Source organism: Motacilla alba, chromosome 24 (assembly GCF_015832195.1).
Source record: "Motacilla alba alba isolate MOTALB_02 chromosome 24, Motacilla_alba_V1.0_pri, whole genome shotgun sequence".
Lineage (NCBI taxonomy): Eukaryota > Metazoa > Chordata > Aves > Passeriformes > Motacillidae > Motacilla > Motacilla alba.
The window spans coordinates 5081205-5097113 of NC_052039.1; the positions used below are offsets into that span (position 1 = coordinate 5081205).

The following is a 15909-nucleotide window of genomic DNA, read 5'->3' on the forward strand; positions in this document are numbered from 1 at the left end:
TCTCTACTCACCAGAATATTTTCTCTATTCACCACAATGTTCTCTACTCACCAGAATATTTTCTCTATTCACCAGAATGTTTTCTCTGTTCACCAGGAATATGTTCTCTACTCACCAGAATATTTTCTTTATTCACCAGGAATATTTTCTCTACTCACCAGAATGTTTTCTCTACTCACCAGAATGTTTTCTCTATTCACCAGAATGTTTTCTCTATTCACCAGAATATTTTCTCTACTCACCAGAATGTTTTCTCCGTTCACCAGGAGTATTTTCCACACCCAGAGAAGCCTCATGGGACCACTGGGAGAGTGAAGCAGCCCCCAGCCCCCAGGACCTGCTTCTGCTGATGGGTTCATCCAGCAGAGCTCGAGCTCAAAGCTCCCAGAGCTGCTTGGGATGAGCCAAAGCTCTCCCTGTGAGCCTCAAACCTGTCTCCCTAGAGGGTGTGAAAGGATGGGGTGCTTGAGGGGCAGTGTCACGCTGCTGAGTCCAAAATTGCTGCATGTTCTCCCCCAGTCCATGGCTCTTCACCAGGTGCACGCTTGAGACTTTCCCATAAAGGAACAAATCTGAATTCACACACAGAGCATCACGCACAGAGAAACTTTCAGGCCAAGGATGCTTTAAAAAAATCAGTTTATTTTATTACCTTACAAATGATAAATAATTTGTCTTTTAAAAAAAAATCATTTCAAGTGTGTTTTACTTCATGTTCCAATATTAAAATACCTTTCCCTTCTCCCCCCACCCCCTCAAGTGATCGATACAAAAATAACTGTGACCAAATTTTTTTTTTTTCTTCTTTGCAAAAATTCCTGTATTTTAGGCAAAAAGGCACATTGTGAAGGCTTTTCACCAGGAGGCACAGGGGTTCCTCAAGACCCCAAGAGCTTCTCTCCCCTCTGTGCTTGTCCTAATTTGAGTGGAAGAGGACACAGACCCGAGCAGCACTTCCAGTGCTTTTTGTCTGGTCCCTCCAGGAATATTCCAGGGCCAAGGACAACTTCAGTGTCACCCTTGTTTAACATATGAGGGAAACCAAGGCACAGCAAAGCAGTACAGTTATTTAAGAGCTTCTTGTGAAGAGCTGGCGGAGCAGGACGTAAAACTGGACGTGGATGTGGAATCCTGCCTTCTTCCAAACCCACCTGGGATCCTTCTCTCCCCTTCCCACCACGGGGTTATGGTGGTAGGCACGAGTCTCTAGATGTCTCTTTCTAAGTGGAACAGTCACGAGACCAACACAAAAAGTTGGGCCTTCACTAGTCTAGGTGGGGATTAATTAAAGCCCTAATTACCAGCCCTTCGGGGCACAAGATGCTGGGCTACATCCCCCCGGCGTCTCTTCCAGCCACAGGGGGATATAACAGCCAGTCAGGCACTAGGGAAAGCTACAGGCAGGCTCTTGCTTTGGGTGGGCTTCAAAGCCTCCTTGTTCAGGGGCTGTGGTCCCAAAAACCAGCTGTTTCCCCGTGGTTGTGTCACCAGGAGGTGGTGAAGGCAGCGAAGGGGGATCTTCAGTGGCAGAGATGTCAGGTCAGCAAGATCCTTGCCCTGCCCGCTCAGCTCGAGGCTGGCAAGCGCCCTTTGAGCTCCAGAGCAGGGCAGCACTCCCCTTTCCCTGTGCTTCACCCCAAAACCTGCATCTCCTGCTCCAGGGAGCCAGAGCATCACCACCCAGCCAGCCGAGCCTGCCTGTCACAGCACGAGGCAGCGGGGAGGGAGGCCAGGAGGCCACAAGGAAAGGCACAGAGCACAAGGCACCACTGTGAACAGCATTCCTTCCTCGGAGCAGCCAGCTCCTCGCTGGGGGCAGAGGAGCCCCCCCTGGGCAGCCTGGCCTGGCTCTAAGTTTCCTCATCCCAGAGGCAGAGCTGCTTTTGAGGCACGTAGTAGTCGAAGGTGTAGCCCTTCTGGCAGCTGCGGATGCCGCACTTGTAGGAGGAGACCCTGCCCGCGGCGTCGCGGCTCTTGCAGTACTTGAGCATGCAGGGGTACCACTCGATGCTCAGCGAGTAGCTGCAGATGCACGGCTTCCAGCGGTCCGGGCACAGCCGGCAGCGCTGCAGCTCCGGCAGGTCCGAGCCCTGCGGCAGCACCTCGAACATGGAGCCGTCCACCCCTGCAAATGCAAGCACACACAGGGATCAGGATGGAGGGGAGGGACACCAACGTCATCCCCACACGGCTCCCACGCTGAGGAGGAGGTTGGACAGAGCATTTTTAGAAGCTGTTGGGATTTTGATGTGAATGGGAACCACAGGAGAAATGAAAGACCCCAAGGAAAGCAAGGTCTGGCAGGTCCAAGCCCTGCGGCCACATCTCGAACCTGGAGCCGTCCACCCCTGTGGGAGCAAGCACAGACAGGGATCAGGATGGAGGGGAGGGACACCAACGTCGTCCCCACACGGCTCCCACGCTGAGGAGGAGGTTGGACAGAGCGTTTTCAGAAGCTGTTGGGATTTTGATGTGAATGGGAACCACAGGAGAAATGAAAGACCCCAAGGAAAGCAAGGTCTGGCAGGTCCGAGCCCTGCGGCAGCACCTCGAACATGGAGCCGTCCACCCCTGCGGGAGCAAGCACACACAGGCTCAGGATGGAGGGAAGGGACACCAAAGCCGTCCCCACATGGCTCCCACGCTGAGGAGGAGGTTGGACAGAGCGTTTTCAGAAGCTGTTGGGACTTAAATCTGAATGGGAGCCATGGGAGAGCAAAAGACCCCAAGGAAAGCAAAGTCTGGCAGGTCTGAGCTCTGTGGCAGCACCTCGAGTGTGGAGCCATCCACCCCTGTAAATGCAGGCACACACAGGCTCAGGATGGAGGGGAGGGACACCAACGTCATCCCCACACGGCTCCCACGCTGAGGAGGAGGTTGGACAGAGCGTTTTCAGAAGCTGTTGGGACTTTGATGTGAATGGGAACCACAGGAGAAATGAAAGACCCCAAGGAAAGCAAGGTCTGGCAGGTCTGAGCCCTGCGGCAGCACCTTGAACATGGAGCCGTCCACCCCTGCAAATGCAAGCACACACAGGGATCAGGATGGAGGGACACCAAAGGACAGAGCCATCAAAGCCATCTTCACACAGCCACGAGGCTGAGAAGGAGGTTGGACAATGCTTCCAGAGGTTATTGGGACTTAAATCTGAATGGGAACCACAGGAGGAATAAAAGACCCCAAGGAAATCAAGGTCTGGCAGGTCCAAGCCTTGCGGCCACATCTCAAACATGGAGCCGTCCACCCCTGTGGGAGCAAGCACACACAGGCTCAGGATGGAGGGGAGGGACACCAACGTCATCCCCACATGGCTCCCACGCTGAGGAGGAGGTTGGACAGAGCGTTTTCAGAAGCTATTGGGACTTTGATGTGAATGGGAACAACTGGAAGAATAAAAGACCACAAGGAAAGCAAGGTCTGGCAGGTCCGAGCTCTGTGGCAGCACCTCGAACATGGAGCCGTCCACCCCTGCAAATGCAAGCACACACAGGGATCAGGATGGAGGGACACCAAAGGACAGAGCCATCAAAGCCATCCTCACACAGCCACCAGGCTGAGGAGGAGCTTGGATAATGTTTCCAGGAGTTGCTGGGATTTAAATCCGAATGGGAGCCATGGGAGGAATAAAAGATCCCAAGGAAAGCAAGGTCTGGCAGCACCTTGAACAGGCATCCCTCAGGGTGAGCAGGCACCCTCAGGGTGAACAGGCACCCCTCAGAGTGAGCAGACACCCTCAGGGTGAACAGGCATCCCTCAGGGTGAGCAGGCACCCTCAGGGTGAACAGGCACCCCTCAGAGTGAGCAGACACCCCTGAGGGTGAGCAGGCACCCCTCAGGGTGAGCAGGCACCCTCAGGGTGCTGCCATGAGGTAAAGCCAAAGGAGACAGCCACCAAAGCCAGCTCTGGTATCTCTGCACAGTCCCCAGGTCAAGGAGGAGGTTGGACAGAGCATCTCCAGGGACTTAAATGTGAATAGGAACCCCAGGAGAACAAAAGGCCCCAGGGAGAGTAAGCCAAAAGACACAAAACCAATGTGTTTCCTCTGGGTGGAGGAGCGGGTGAAAGGTTACTTTTAAAATCCCAAACGAGGTTCATTTGGGGAGCGCCAGCAGGAGGAGTGAGATCTGCTCACACACAGGCAGGGTGACACATGTGCCTCAGAGCCAAAACAATCAGTGCTGATCCCCAGAAACCTGGCAGGAGCCACCGCGGCAGCGTGCCAGCCCACTGACAGGAGCAGCTCCGGGGAAATCACCTTTCTCCAGCCAGAACTTGACATCTTCCTCCCGGGTGTAAATGGCCTCCCTGGCCTCGGCGCAGACGTTGTGGATGTGGGAGCTCAGCTGGGCTGCCTTGCTGAAGTTCACAGCCACGTCCATGCTGAGGTGCTCCAGGCCTCGCACCTCCTCTGCCTGCCTCACTGTCCGGGGGTTTTTCTGCAGAGGAAATCACCAGAACTTCAGTCCTGGGTGCATCTCATTCCTTACAGCACATTGTGATGTGGTGACCCCACCAGATGTGAGAACAGATGTGCACCTGCATCCTCCCTGGGTGAGAGGCACCTTCAAATAACCTGTTGGTACTGAAACCACCATGTTTTACCCTTGCCTGGGGTGGTTTCTCCACGTTTTGTCCTGATAAATGGTCCCAGATCAGCACTGGCTTCACTGGGGCAAGGATTTTCACACCCCTGACACAAATCAGGTTCAACTAAATCTGGATCAATACCACTGACAAACTCAGCTTAACACCAAACCCCTCAAGCAGGAGGGCTGGCCAGAGGTGGGCTGAAGAGCTGAGCAGCCAGGCAGAGCCTGGAGAGGGCATCCAGGCAGGAAAACTCTGAGAATTCCTGGCTGGAGGGGAGGAGGGAGCCCGTACCTGCCGCAGCTTCGCCATGGACTCGCTGGGGATGATCTCGTTGCGGTGCAGCCGGGTCACAAAGCAGAGGGCCTGGAACTGGCTCTGGCCCCTCTCCAGCTCCCCGAGGATTAAGGCACGGAAAATCTTCACCTCCTGCCCCAGAGAGAAATACAACAGTGAGAGCTGCAAATCTTTGGCATCGGTGAGGTGAACTGAGAGGTCGGGGTCAAAGAGAAAGGCTCCGGCCCTAAAACAAAGCCAAAGGTCTCCCACTTGTGTTACCTGAGCACGGGGGGTGGTCCCAGCTCCAGTCCCACCCCAAAGCCTCCAGCACAATCCCTGGTCTGTAGAGAGTGAAGGGTTTTCACAATCCCACTGCAGCAAGGCCAAATTGCTGCCAGGTCACGTCCCACACCCAGCAGCCGGGGGTTTCTGTGCTTTCCCAAGAAGGGAAGCAAAGCCCCAAGGAGCCTCGTTTGGTTTTGCTGAGCAAATATCACACAGCCATTATCTTCATGCCTTACTGAGCAAGCAGCCCCAGGTTTCCTCTGCTGCCTTCCCTCACTTGCTTCTTGACAAGCGGCACAGTGGAGAAGAAAGTTACTCATCCCTGAGCGTGTGGAACTGAAGTGAAAATGGAATTGTTAAAGGCAGGAGGAGCCATTATGATCAGCTGCAGCTGCCTTCCTTTTCTGTCCAGGTCACTAATTTGATGTCATTTTATATAACATGGATCGCAGTCCTTACCAGAGCAGCTTGGAAATCAGTCACAGTTACTCCATGTAGAGCCACAGAACTCCTTGGTGAACAGCAGGACCCTGCGTCCTGCTCTGGCACCAAACCCTGATTTCTTTGCAGGGATCAATCCCTGCCTCTGGCTCCAGGGGCATCAGTGCCCTCTGTGGGAATGAGCCATCCCAGCCCACCCCAAGGGCTAAGCAGGACTGGAACAGGGAGAGCAACCCTGCAGCCAAACCCCTCCAGAGAGAGCTGGAGAGCAGAGGCAGAGCTGTGCCAGCTGCCCAGATCCCTCTCCTCCCAAGCTGTTCCTGCTGGATGGCTCTGCTGGCCTCTCCCTCTGCCCCAGAAGGGAGCATTTCTCTTTTCCAGCTGAGCTTTCCTGCTCACTGAGCCCACTATTTCTTTCCTGCCTTCTCTGCCATGCCCAGAAGGGAATGCCATTCAGTGCACATCTGGACAGCTGCAAGAACAGCACTTCCACCCCCAGGATGGGAGAAATCATCGTGCTGCTGCAATTGTTGACTGCACCACGAAGAGCAGGCTTGAGAAGAAAGAGATTCCAAAAATTCTTGTGAAATTGCTGTGGAATTTTTACTTTTTTTTCCTGAGTGATTTAATGGGGACATGTCCCACTGAGGCACCACTGGAACTGCCCACACTCCCCATCCACATTCGGTCCAGCTGCCTTCCAGCTTCCAGCTGGGAGCTCCCACAGCACGCAGGGCACATGGACGAGTGGACTCCAACCAGCAGCTGACTCTGGCATATTCCTCAGCTGCGGATTTAATTCCCGTTCCCTTTGAACAGCCTGGGAAAAGCAAGCAGGGACAGCCACGTTTTGCATTCAGGCCGAAAAGCTCCACAGGCAGGAGATTAAAAACAGCGCAGCACTTCCCAGGTTGGAGGCAATTTTTGTAAAATGAGAACGTGCTGAGCAGCTGATTAATCCTCCTGATCCATCTATTTAAGAATTAGCCTTCAGCCGGCCAGCTTTTCCTCCTCAGGGCTGATGCAGACGAGGAATTCACAACTCCCTCTGCCCGAACTCCAGGAGCCAGGGATTTCCAGAGCATGGAGGGAGATGCACTGGGACGGGCTGGGTTGCCAGCATTGAAACACCTTTAAAAAATCAATTTTTTCACAGACCTGGCTCCTGCAGCATTCTGAGGGGGGAAATCCCAGAACCTTGCAGTGACCACTCTGTCCTGAGCAAAAACAATCTCTTCTCTTCCCAAATCCTTGCTGGCTTTGATCCCTCTCTCCCTGCAGCCCCAGGTGGAGCAAGAACCACACCATGCTGCTCAGAGAAGATTCCACAGGGAAAAGAGCTTTAATAAGCAGACAGGACTCGGTTTCTTCATGCACAAAAGGCCCTTCTTTAGTCACAAAGCTCATATTTACAGGAAATATCAGAGGGAGCTGTGTAAGACTTAATTGGCTAACAATACACTTATTTATTTGTGTATATTGGGCAGTAAATGGCCAGGCTGTATGTCTGTCAAATCTCTATATTTGGTTATAGAGAGTCAGTTTCTATATTTTGAAGTTATAAAGCAAAATCCTGCTCTTACAGCAAAGAAATCAGTGCTCCCAGCTCCCAAAATCCCACTGTTTCAGCTCAGAAATCAGTGCTCCCCTTCCCAAAACCCCACTGCTGCCCGTCCCTACCCAAGGCACTTCCAAGGAGGAGCAGGGAAACCACCCAGCTTCCCTGCCCAGCCTGCCCTCAGCCAGAGGCTGTCACCTGGGGGGTGGCAGCAGCTCAGCCCCCCCGTTTGGGGTTTTTTTTCTTTTCCCAGCAGGGATTTACAAGCCTGTGTGGTCCAGCTCCCCAGCCCAGCAACGAATCCACGGCGAGTGGAGCAAACCAGTTCCCAGGGAAATAAATCACTTCAGTGCAGCCCATGCAGCTTTGCTGCCAAATTTCTCTCCCCTAAGGACATCAGCGCTGCTGTGGGGACCCGGCTTTGCCTTTGCAGTGGCACGGGCAAAGGAGAATGTGCTGCAGGGGACAGGGGGTGACACCGGCGCTGCTGGGCCCGATTCTGCACTGCTGCCAGTGGATCCCCAGGGATCCGGCACAGCTGGCCAGAATTCCAGGAGTTCGCCCAGCACAGGGAACTTGGTGTGGCATCCACACCCAGGGTCCAGCCAGCTGAGCTACCCTGAATGGGTGGGGATTATGGTTCTTAACCCCTCTGTGTCTGGAGATGGCTGGAACGGAGAATTTGGGTGTGCTGCCTCTGATATTCAGCTATCTAAAAGGGCAAATCAGGGATGCGCTGGGAGAGGGGCAGTAAAAAGCACATTTTCTGAGCAATAAATACGATTCTACAGAGTAACAAACGCCAGGGTGTTTTAATGAGCCCTCCCAAAGACTGCTGAACGTCCCTCATTTCCTGCTTTTGGTATCTGTTCAGAGAAGAAGCTACTTCCCAAACCAGAAGAAGCTACTTCCCAAACCACACAGATAAAATCTGCGGTCAGATGCTTTCCGTGCCACCTGGGGATTTGTCACCTAGCACGTGGCCCCCTGGCACGAGGAAACTCTGACACCACCCCCCCAAAAACATCGCACAACAGCTTTATCAACGCGGAGAGGACTGGCAGTGCAAGGGTTAAAACACTACCCAGGCTCCCTCCCTGGGGTTTCCAAGCCCAGCTTTTCCAGCAATGGAGAGGGAAGAGAAACTTCTCTCTATCTTTGTGCTGACCTTGAAATAAACCCACCCACTTCGTTCCCAGGCCGTGTTTAACAACTGGCAACTCCGTTCCAATCAGACACAACAGTCAAGGGTGCTGAGCTCCCTCGTTATTTTTTTTTGCAATACAAAATTTGATTTTTTTGCAATACATTTTACGCCTGACCACAGGAAAAAAAAGAAGCGTTTTCATTCCCTTCTTTCAAAGTGCAAGAAAAGAAAAGGTCACCCCTGCTCTGCCCAGAAAACATCGAGTTTGAACTCACACTGCCCAGTTTGTGCTGCACCAAGGAGAAAAGGAAATAACCTGGAGAAAAGGAGAAAATAACCTGCTGTGCTCTCAGGACACAGCTCCTGCAGGTCCAGCTCTGGAGGAGGCAGGGATGGAAGAGCAAAGAAAATCCCAGCCCTGTGGAAGCCCCAGGCACCGCTCAAGTCCCACCAGTGTCAGAGCAAAGCAACCAACAATGATCTCATTTAGCTCCTTTCTTCTCCAGCCCCTGCTCTGGCAACCACAAACTGCCAGCAGAGAAAAAAAAAAATAATAAAAAATAATTTAAAAAATAGCAAATGAACGCCTGACTTTGGATGAACCCCCTGCAGTTTAAGCCAGAGGAATGGAAAAATCATTTGTGGAAAAACCCCAGCATCCTGGCCACATCATCAGGCTCAAGGGCAGCAGACAACAACCCAGCTGCTTTTGGGAACACTCAGAACCCCAGGACCTCCAGCGCAGGGAGAAGTTGTGTAATTTGGGCGAGAGGAGCAGCAGGGCAGAACAGGGAACTGTCTGGGTGCAGCTGGAGCAGGTCAGAGGGGGAAGCCCGGCCAGGCTGCTGCCTGCTCACACATTACTCACCTCACCACAAAGCCAGCTCCCTGCTCCTTTATGTTCCCCTGGCTTTTCCCAGCTATTTTCCAGCAAATCCACGGAGCAGACAGAGTCAGGCCCCAGCTGCCCCAAAACTGAGGATGAGGAATGCATTTCTGCAAGCCTGAAGTTTGCCAAGCCCTCCAGGGACCATCGCTTCCAGCAGGGGCTGCGGAGCTCAGGATTTAACCCATGGACCCAGAACACCTCCAGGGAACCCCAACCCAGAAGAAACTCAGCTCTAGGAAGGATGGGAGGGAGAGAAGCTGTAACACACACTCGGTCGGGTTTGTGGGTGAGCTCCGAGGTCTCAGGAGGAGCTGAAGCAAGTGAAAAATGCTGAAAGAATCACCAGCTCAGCACAGGTCACACCCCAGGTTCCCAAAGGACCTGCCTAGAGGATCTGGAGTGAGTTTGGATTTCCCTGGCCTGGGAATGTGCAAGTTTGCAATCCACGGCTTCAGAGCCCCTCCTAACCTCCCTGGTGTGCCATGGCAGGCAATTATTTAATATTTTCTTTAACAGGAGTCGCAGGGCTGCTTCCCTGCACATGCGCTGGAGCATTTGAAACACGGCACCACTTCCAAAATCACCACGGCTGCTGCTGGCACCTCAGGGAGGAAAAGGGACATCTGAGGGAGACTGAGACTGAGCAGGGACTGAACAGGCACCAGAACAATCCCTGGAAAAAGGCTCCAAGGTTCACAACAGGCTGGGCCACAGCACCGTCCTATCTCATGGCTCTGGGCTTCCTCCTGCTGCAAAGCAAAGTCCACCTGAGCAAAGAGGCAGGATGGGGGGCTGGAATGAGATAACACAGCCACGGCACCCCGGGCAAACTGTGCTTCCCTGGGCAGCATCCAGCCAGGCTTGGCATCTCCATGCCCATGAGATGTGTGGGATTTGGGGCTTCAGCTCAGCAGCATCGCCTCCCTGACTCGGGGCTGGGAGCAGAGGCTGGGCTCAGAACTGACAGCTGCCACTCACGCACACCCAGAGGCAGCAGGAGCCCACCCGAGGAATCAGCTGTACCCCACGGCATCGCAGAGAGAGAAATCCCAGAGCTACAGCAGGGCACGGACACCTCCACACCGGAGCCCCAGATCCCCCCAGACCTGCCCCTGCTCCCTGCCTGGCTGCGCTGAGCCTGCAAAACTGATAGGGACTGAGCAAAACCGTGAGGAATTGTGCAAAACTGTGAGGAATTGTGCAAAACCATGAGGAATTGTGCAAAACTCTTGAGGAACTGAGCAAAACTGTGAGGAATCGTGCAAAACCGTGAGGAATTGTGCAAAACTGTGCTGCTCACAACTCAGCCAGGAGCACCAGAGCTGCTGGACTCGGCTGGGAAGCTGCTGCCCGTCCCCGCTGGGATCTTTCAGCAGTTTCCAGCGTGGAGGCAGCCCCGGGTACAGGTGTGACCCGGTGGGGACAGCAAGCCCGGCTCAGTGTCCTGGAGCTGTGCCGGAGAGCTCAAACAAAGCCCCCGACGGTGCGGGAGGATGGATGGACTTTTCCCTCTGCGTTCCGAGGGTCCTTCTGGCTCCTGGACCCGCAGCCAAGATTCTCCAGCTTCCGAGTTGGGATGGACTCGGATGTGGAAGGAGAACGGGAAGGCTCTCCATCCCCAGCGCTCATCCCACAGCCTTTATCCTCCTCCAGCCCCGCCGGGAACCACCGCGGGACCCCGCGGCACCCGGGGATGCTCTCCCAGTTCTGTTCTTAGCCGAAACCCCCGGGGATGCTGTCCCCACTCTGTCCCTGCCCAAAACCCCCGGCGATGCTCTCCCAGTTCCCTTATCCGAAACCCCCGGGGATGCTCTCCCAGTTCCCTTATCCGAAACCCCCGGGGACGCTCTCCCAGCTCGCTCCCAGCTCGAACCCCCCGGCGATGCTCTCCCAGCTCCGTTCTTATCCGAAACCCCCGGGGATGCCATACCGGTCTGAACCCCCCACGGGGATGCTCTCCCCAGTTCGCTCCCTGCCCAATACCCCCGGGGATGCTCTCTCCTCGCTCCATACCGGTCTGAACCCCCCCGGGGATGCTCTCCCGAGCTCGCTCCCTGCCCAATCCCTCGGGGATGTTCCCCCCTCTCTGTCCCTGCCCAAAACCCCGGGGATGCTCTCTCCTCGCTCCATACCGGTCTGGACTCCCCGGGGATGCTCTCCCGAGCTCGCTCCCTGCCCGATCCCCCGGGGATGCTCTCCCCGCTCTGTCCCAGCCCGAACCCCCCGGGGATGCTCTCCCCCGCCCCGTACCTGTCTGAAATCCGCCGTGAGCGTGACGAGGGCGCCGTCGGCCGCCCTTAGCTCCAGGCTGACGCAGTCGGCGCCGCTGTCGGCCTGCAGGCTCTCCTCCGTCACCTGCCCGCCGGGCAGCCGCACCCGCACCCGCAGCTCTGCCCGCGCCGCGGGGCCGGGCAGCGGGGCCAGCGCCAGCCACAGCAGCGCGGGCAGCGCCGGCAGCCGCGGCCGCGGGCGGCGCATCCCCCCCGGCCCGGGCTCAGCGCAGGGGCGCGCATGGGGCGGGGGGCGCGGGCGGAGCGCGGAAGGCGGCGGGGGAAGGCGGCCCCGGCCCCGCGGGGGTGGCTCGCTCGCCCGGCTCATTCAGAGCCCGCCCGCCCCGCGCGGGCTCTGCCCTCGCCCCCCGGCCGTCACTTCCCCCCGGACCCGGGACGGCCCCGCCGAGCAGCGCCCGCCCCGTCGTTAAAGGAACAGCGCCGGGCCGGGCGGGGCGGCGGCGGGAGGCGGCCGAGAGCGGGCTGCGCACATGGATCCATCGCCCAGAGCACTGGATGTGCTCATGGATCCATCGCCCAGAGCACTGGATGTGCTCATGGATCCATCAAACACAGCCCTGGATGTGCTCATGGATCCATCAAACACAGCCCTGGATGTGCTCATGGATCCATCGCCCAGAGCACTGGATGAGCACATGGATCCATCAAACACAGCCCTGGATGAGCACATGGATCCATCGCCCAGAGCACTGGATGAGCACATGGATCCATCAAACACAGCCCTGGATGTGCACATGGATCCATCATCCAGAGTCCTGGATGTGCACATGGATCCATCGCCCAGAGCCCTGGATGAGCACATGGATCCATCATCCAGAGTCCTGGATGTGCACATGGATCCATCCCCCAGAGCCCTGGATGAGCACATGGATCCATCGCCCAGAGCACTGGATGAGCACATGGATCCATCAAACACAGCCCTGGCTGTGCACATGGATCCATCACTCAGAGCCCTGGATGAGCACATGGATCCATCGCCCAGAGCCCAAATGTGCTCATGGATCCATCAAACACACCCCTGGATGTGCACATGGATCCATCGCCCAGAGCCCTGGATGAGCACATGGATCCATCAAACACAGCCCTGACCCCGCGGATCCATCATCCAGAGCTCCATCCAAGCCAGCCTTGAACACCTCCAGGGATGGGGCAGCCACAGTGAAATGCACTCAGTTTCCTGAACATGTTCTTGCTGCAAGTCAATCGATATTGATGTGATTCCTCAGGCTCCCAGTGCCACAGGTCTGGTGTGAGCCACGCTGGAGGCATCCCTGTCCCTGAGGATGTAACTGGGACACCTTCTGAGCCTCTCTCCCAGAAATGAGGGATCTGTGTTGCTTCAGAGCCTGCAGCTCGCTCTCCAAACGCCCCCAGTCTGCCCTTCACCTTCCCGGTCCTGTGATCATTTCCAGATGGGCAGATGCTGCTGAAGGGCCCCTTTGATTTCAAAAGGTCTCTCTGCAAACACAAAGGTCACTGTGGCAGCAGGATCAGGGCCTCCGAGAAAGAGCTTTGTGAGGAGGAGCACAGAAATAAATGGAAGCAACCATTTAAAGCCACGCTTCCAGGCAGGGAAATCACTCTTGTCCAAATAGTGCTTTTTTTGTGTGACCTCACACAAGCTTTAACCCTAAATTTTCACAGCTCCCCTCAAGCAAAATTGGCTCCTTGAAACGTTTTCCAGGACAATAGCAGTGCTAAAAATAAGAGAAGGAAAAGTTCAGAGGTGCCAAGGAGGGAGGAAAGCAATGGCTCAGCTCGGATACAAAAAGAGAGGGAGGGCCCACGAGGTAGCAAGGCACAGAAAGATCCTCATGACAAAAGCTGCAAAAGGAGAAGGCCCCACTCACACAGCGAATTTATTCAGAGGAGATTATGCAAAAAACCAGGAGGATCCCAGCAGGGGCTGGAGGGAAGAGGGCCATGAGGTCAGTGGGCACAAAAAACCCTTAGAGGACCTCCAGTGCAATTTCAGATTCAAATCTGAATCCAATCCAGATTTGGATTCCCGGATCTGGAATCCACACCCCTGCGGCACTGGGGCTGATTCAGGATTTATCTGAGCTCTGGATCCCGGGGTGTGAGAGGTGCTTTGGGACCGTCCCTGGCTGTGCTGCTGCAGCCTGGGAGTACAGGGTGTTCTTTTCCTCCTGGTAGCTCCTGGAGCAGAGGAAATCATCCCTTTGGCTCAGGGAGCTCTTCCCGAGGCTCGGCAGCTTGCCAGGAATGCTGGAGCGCTCCTGCAGATTGCAGTTCTGACCTGGGAACTGCCCAGGCCCAGAAATGAATGCACGCACAGATAAGAAATACAGACAGGGGGTTGGAAATGCTGGCAGGAAACAGAATTAAAGAGCAAGGAGCTGTTTGGGAGGTAGCAGGGAGCAGAAAAACAATCAGGGAGCACAGGAGGGACAGTTTTGCTGGGATTTGGAAGGGACTGGAAGGTGCCAAGGGACAGAGAGGTCAGCAGGTGACAGTGAAGAGAATTCCTGAAGAGCAAGTGCAGCTGCAGGACTTTGGGACAGGTCTGAGTGGCCAAAGCAAGGCTTTGGTGCCTTTCTGCCTTGGCTGTTTGCTGCTGCGAGGCAGCTGCATGGATGGAAGCTTTCCTGAAGCCCAGGGAAGGTGAAACATTCCCCACAGCTCAATGTTCCCCTTGCAGGATCAGCCCGACCGAATGCTAATCATCTGGGCCAAGATTTTCTGGTATGTGAGCACATTGCAGCTTTTTACTGCGAGGAAACTGCCATTAAAATACCTCAGCCACGAGGTTAAGGGGGAAAATGTGCTGCTTTTTAGTGCGAGAAAACTTCCATTAAAATATCTCAGCCACAAGGTTGAGGGGAAAAAAACGTGCTGGTTTTCACTGGGAGAAAACTTCCATTAAAATACCTCAGCCACGAGTTTAAGGGGGGAAAATGTGCTGGTTTTTAGTGGGAGAAAACTTCCATTAAAATACCTCAGCCACGAGTTTAAGGGGGGAAAATGTGCTGGTTTTTACTGGAAGAAAACTTCCATTCAAATACTTCAGCCACAAGGTTGAGGGGGAAAATGTGCTGGTTTTCACTGGGAAAAAACTTCCATTAAAATACCTCAGCCACGAGGTTAAGGGGGGAAAATGTGCTGCTTTTTAGTGGGAGAAAACTTCCATTAAAATATCTCAGCCATGAGGTTAAGAGGGGAAAAAAACGTGCTGCTTTTTACTGGGAGAAAACTTCCATTAAGATACCTCAGCCACGAGGTTAAAGGGGGAAAACATACTGGTTTTTACTGGGAGAAAACTTCCATTAAAATATCTCAGCCACGAGGTTAAGGGGGGAAAATGTGCTGCTTTTTACTGGGAGAAAACCTCCATTAAAATATCTCAGCCACAAGGTTGAGGGGAAAAAAACGTGCTGCTTTTCACTGGGAGAAAACTTCCATTAAAATATCTCGGCCACAAGGTTAAAGAGGGAAAATGTGCTGGTTTTTAGTGGGAGAAAACTTCCATTCAAATACTTCAGCCACAAGGTTGAGGGGGAAAATGTGCTGGTTTTTAGTGGGAGAAAACTTCCATTCAAATACTTCAGCCACAAGGTTGAGGGGGAAAATGTGCTGGTTTTTACTGGGAGAAAACTTCCATTAAAATTGGTTAAGGGGGGAAATGCCCTGCTAAAATCCCAGCTGAGCTGTGAAGCTCCAGTGCGTGGGAGCAGGAGGTGCAATGTGACCCAGGGCTTGCCTTGGTGCCTCCTGTCATCCCTGGGGAAAACCACGGGGATTGGGCCAAGCTGCAAATCCTCCCTTCCTCTTCCTCACCTCGGAGCTCCGCGTCACGCTGGCAACCTGGAAAACCACCAAGGGATCGATGCCCACTAAAACCGGGCTCAAAGCCTCGCTCGGAGCCCTGGCAAGCGAGGGAAAAGCAGGGCAGGGGGGTGAGGGGTGCTGCAGCATCCACACGCAGCTCTGCCCGCAGGAGCCTTCCCCGCACGCGCATTTTCCAGGCGGATCAAAGTGTTTGCAGCCACCTCGTCTTCTGCACTCGCCACCCACTTGCTGCTGTGTGGTGCTGCCGGGGTGATGCAGAAATATCTGCAGCATCTTCTCCTTTCACCCGATCCAGGAATGCCTCTGAGCTGTGTAGGGGTTGTACCCCTCCGACAACAACAACAAAAAAACAAACAACAAAACAACCCCAAAAACCAAACCAAACAAACAAAAAAATCAAAACAAAACAAAAAAAAAAACCCCACAAAAAACCCAAAACAAAACAACAACAACAAAAAAAAAAAAACCTAAACCCCCCAAAACCACCAAAAGAATCAAAATAAAAGGAAATAAAAAATAAAAGTGAAATAAAATTAAATTCCACAGCAGGTTCTGCCCGCTCAGAACACACCAGGAGTGCCCACAAATGTGGCAAGCAGGAAAATCCTGGCCCTGCCGGAG

General features: G+C 54.3%; 1 protein-coding gene across 1 annotated transcript; it reads right to left on the reverse strand.

The window, feature by feature from the left end:
* Positions 1–622: 622 nt before the first annotated feature.
* On the reverse strand, positions 623–11822 carry OAF (out at first homolog). The gene is made up of 4 exons (XM_038161595.1): positions 11438–11822; positions 4883–5017; positions 4257–4437; positions 623–2125 (listed from the first exon to the last, which is right to left on the reverse strand). The coding sequence occupies exons 1-4, from the start codon at positions 11783–11785 to the stop codon at positions 1851–1853; spliced, it is 939 nt and encodes a 312-aa protein (XP_038017523.1). The 5' UTR covers positions 11786–11822; the 3' UTR covers positions 623–1850.
* Positions 11823–15909: the final 4087 nt, after the last annotated feature.

Excerpts from the sequence above, each read along its gene's own strand:
- OAF (XM_038161595.1), bottom strand. The coding sequence starts at position 11,785 with ATGAGCCGGGCGAGCGAGCCACCCCCGCGGGGCCGGGGCCGCCTTCCC. Across the intron at positions 4,438-4,882 it reads CCATGGCGAAGCTGCGGCAG|AAAAACCCCCGGACAGTGAG; the intron begins GTACGGGCTCCC and ends TTTCCTCTGCAG. Across the intron at positions 2,126-4,256 it reads CAAGTTCTGGCTGGAGAAAG|GGGTGGACGGCTCCATGTTC; the intron begins GTGATTTCCCCG and ends TTGCATTTGCAG.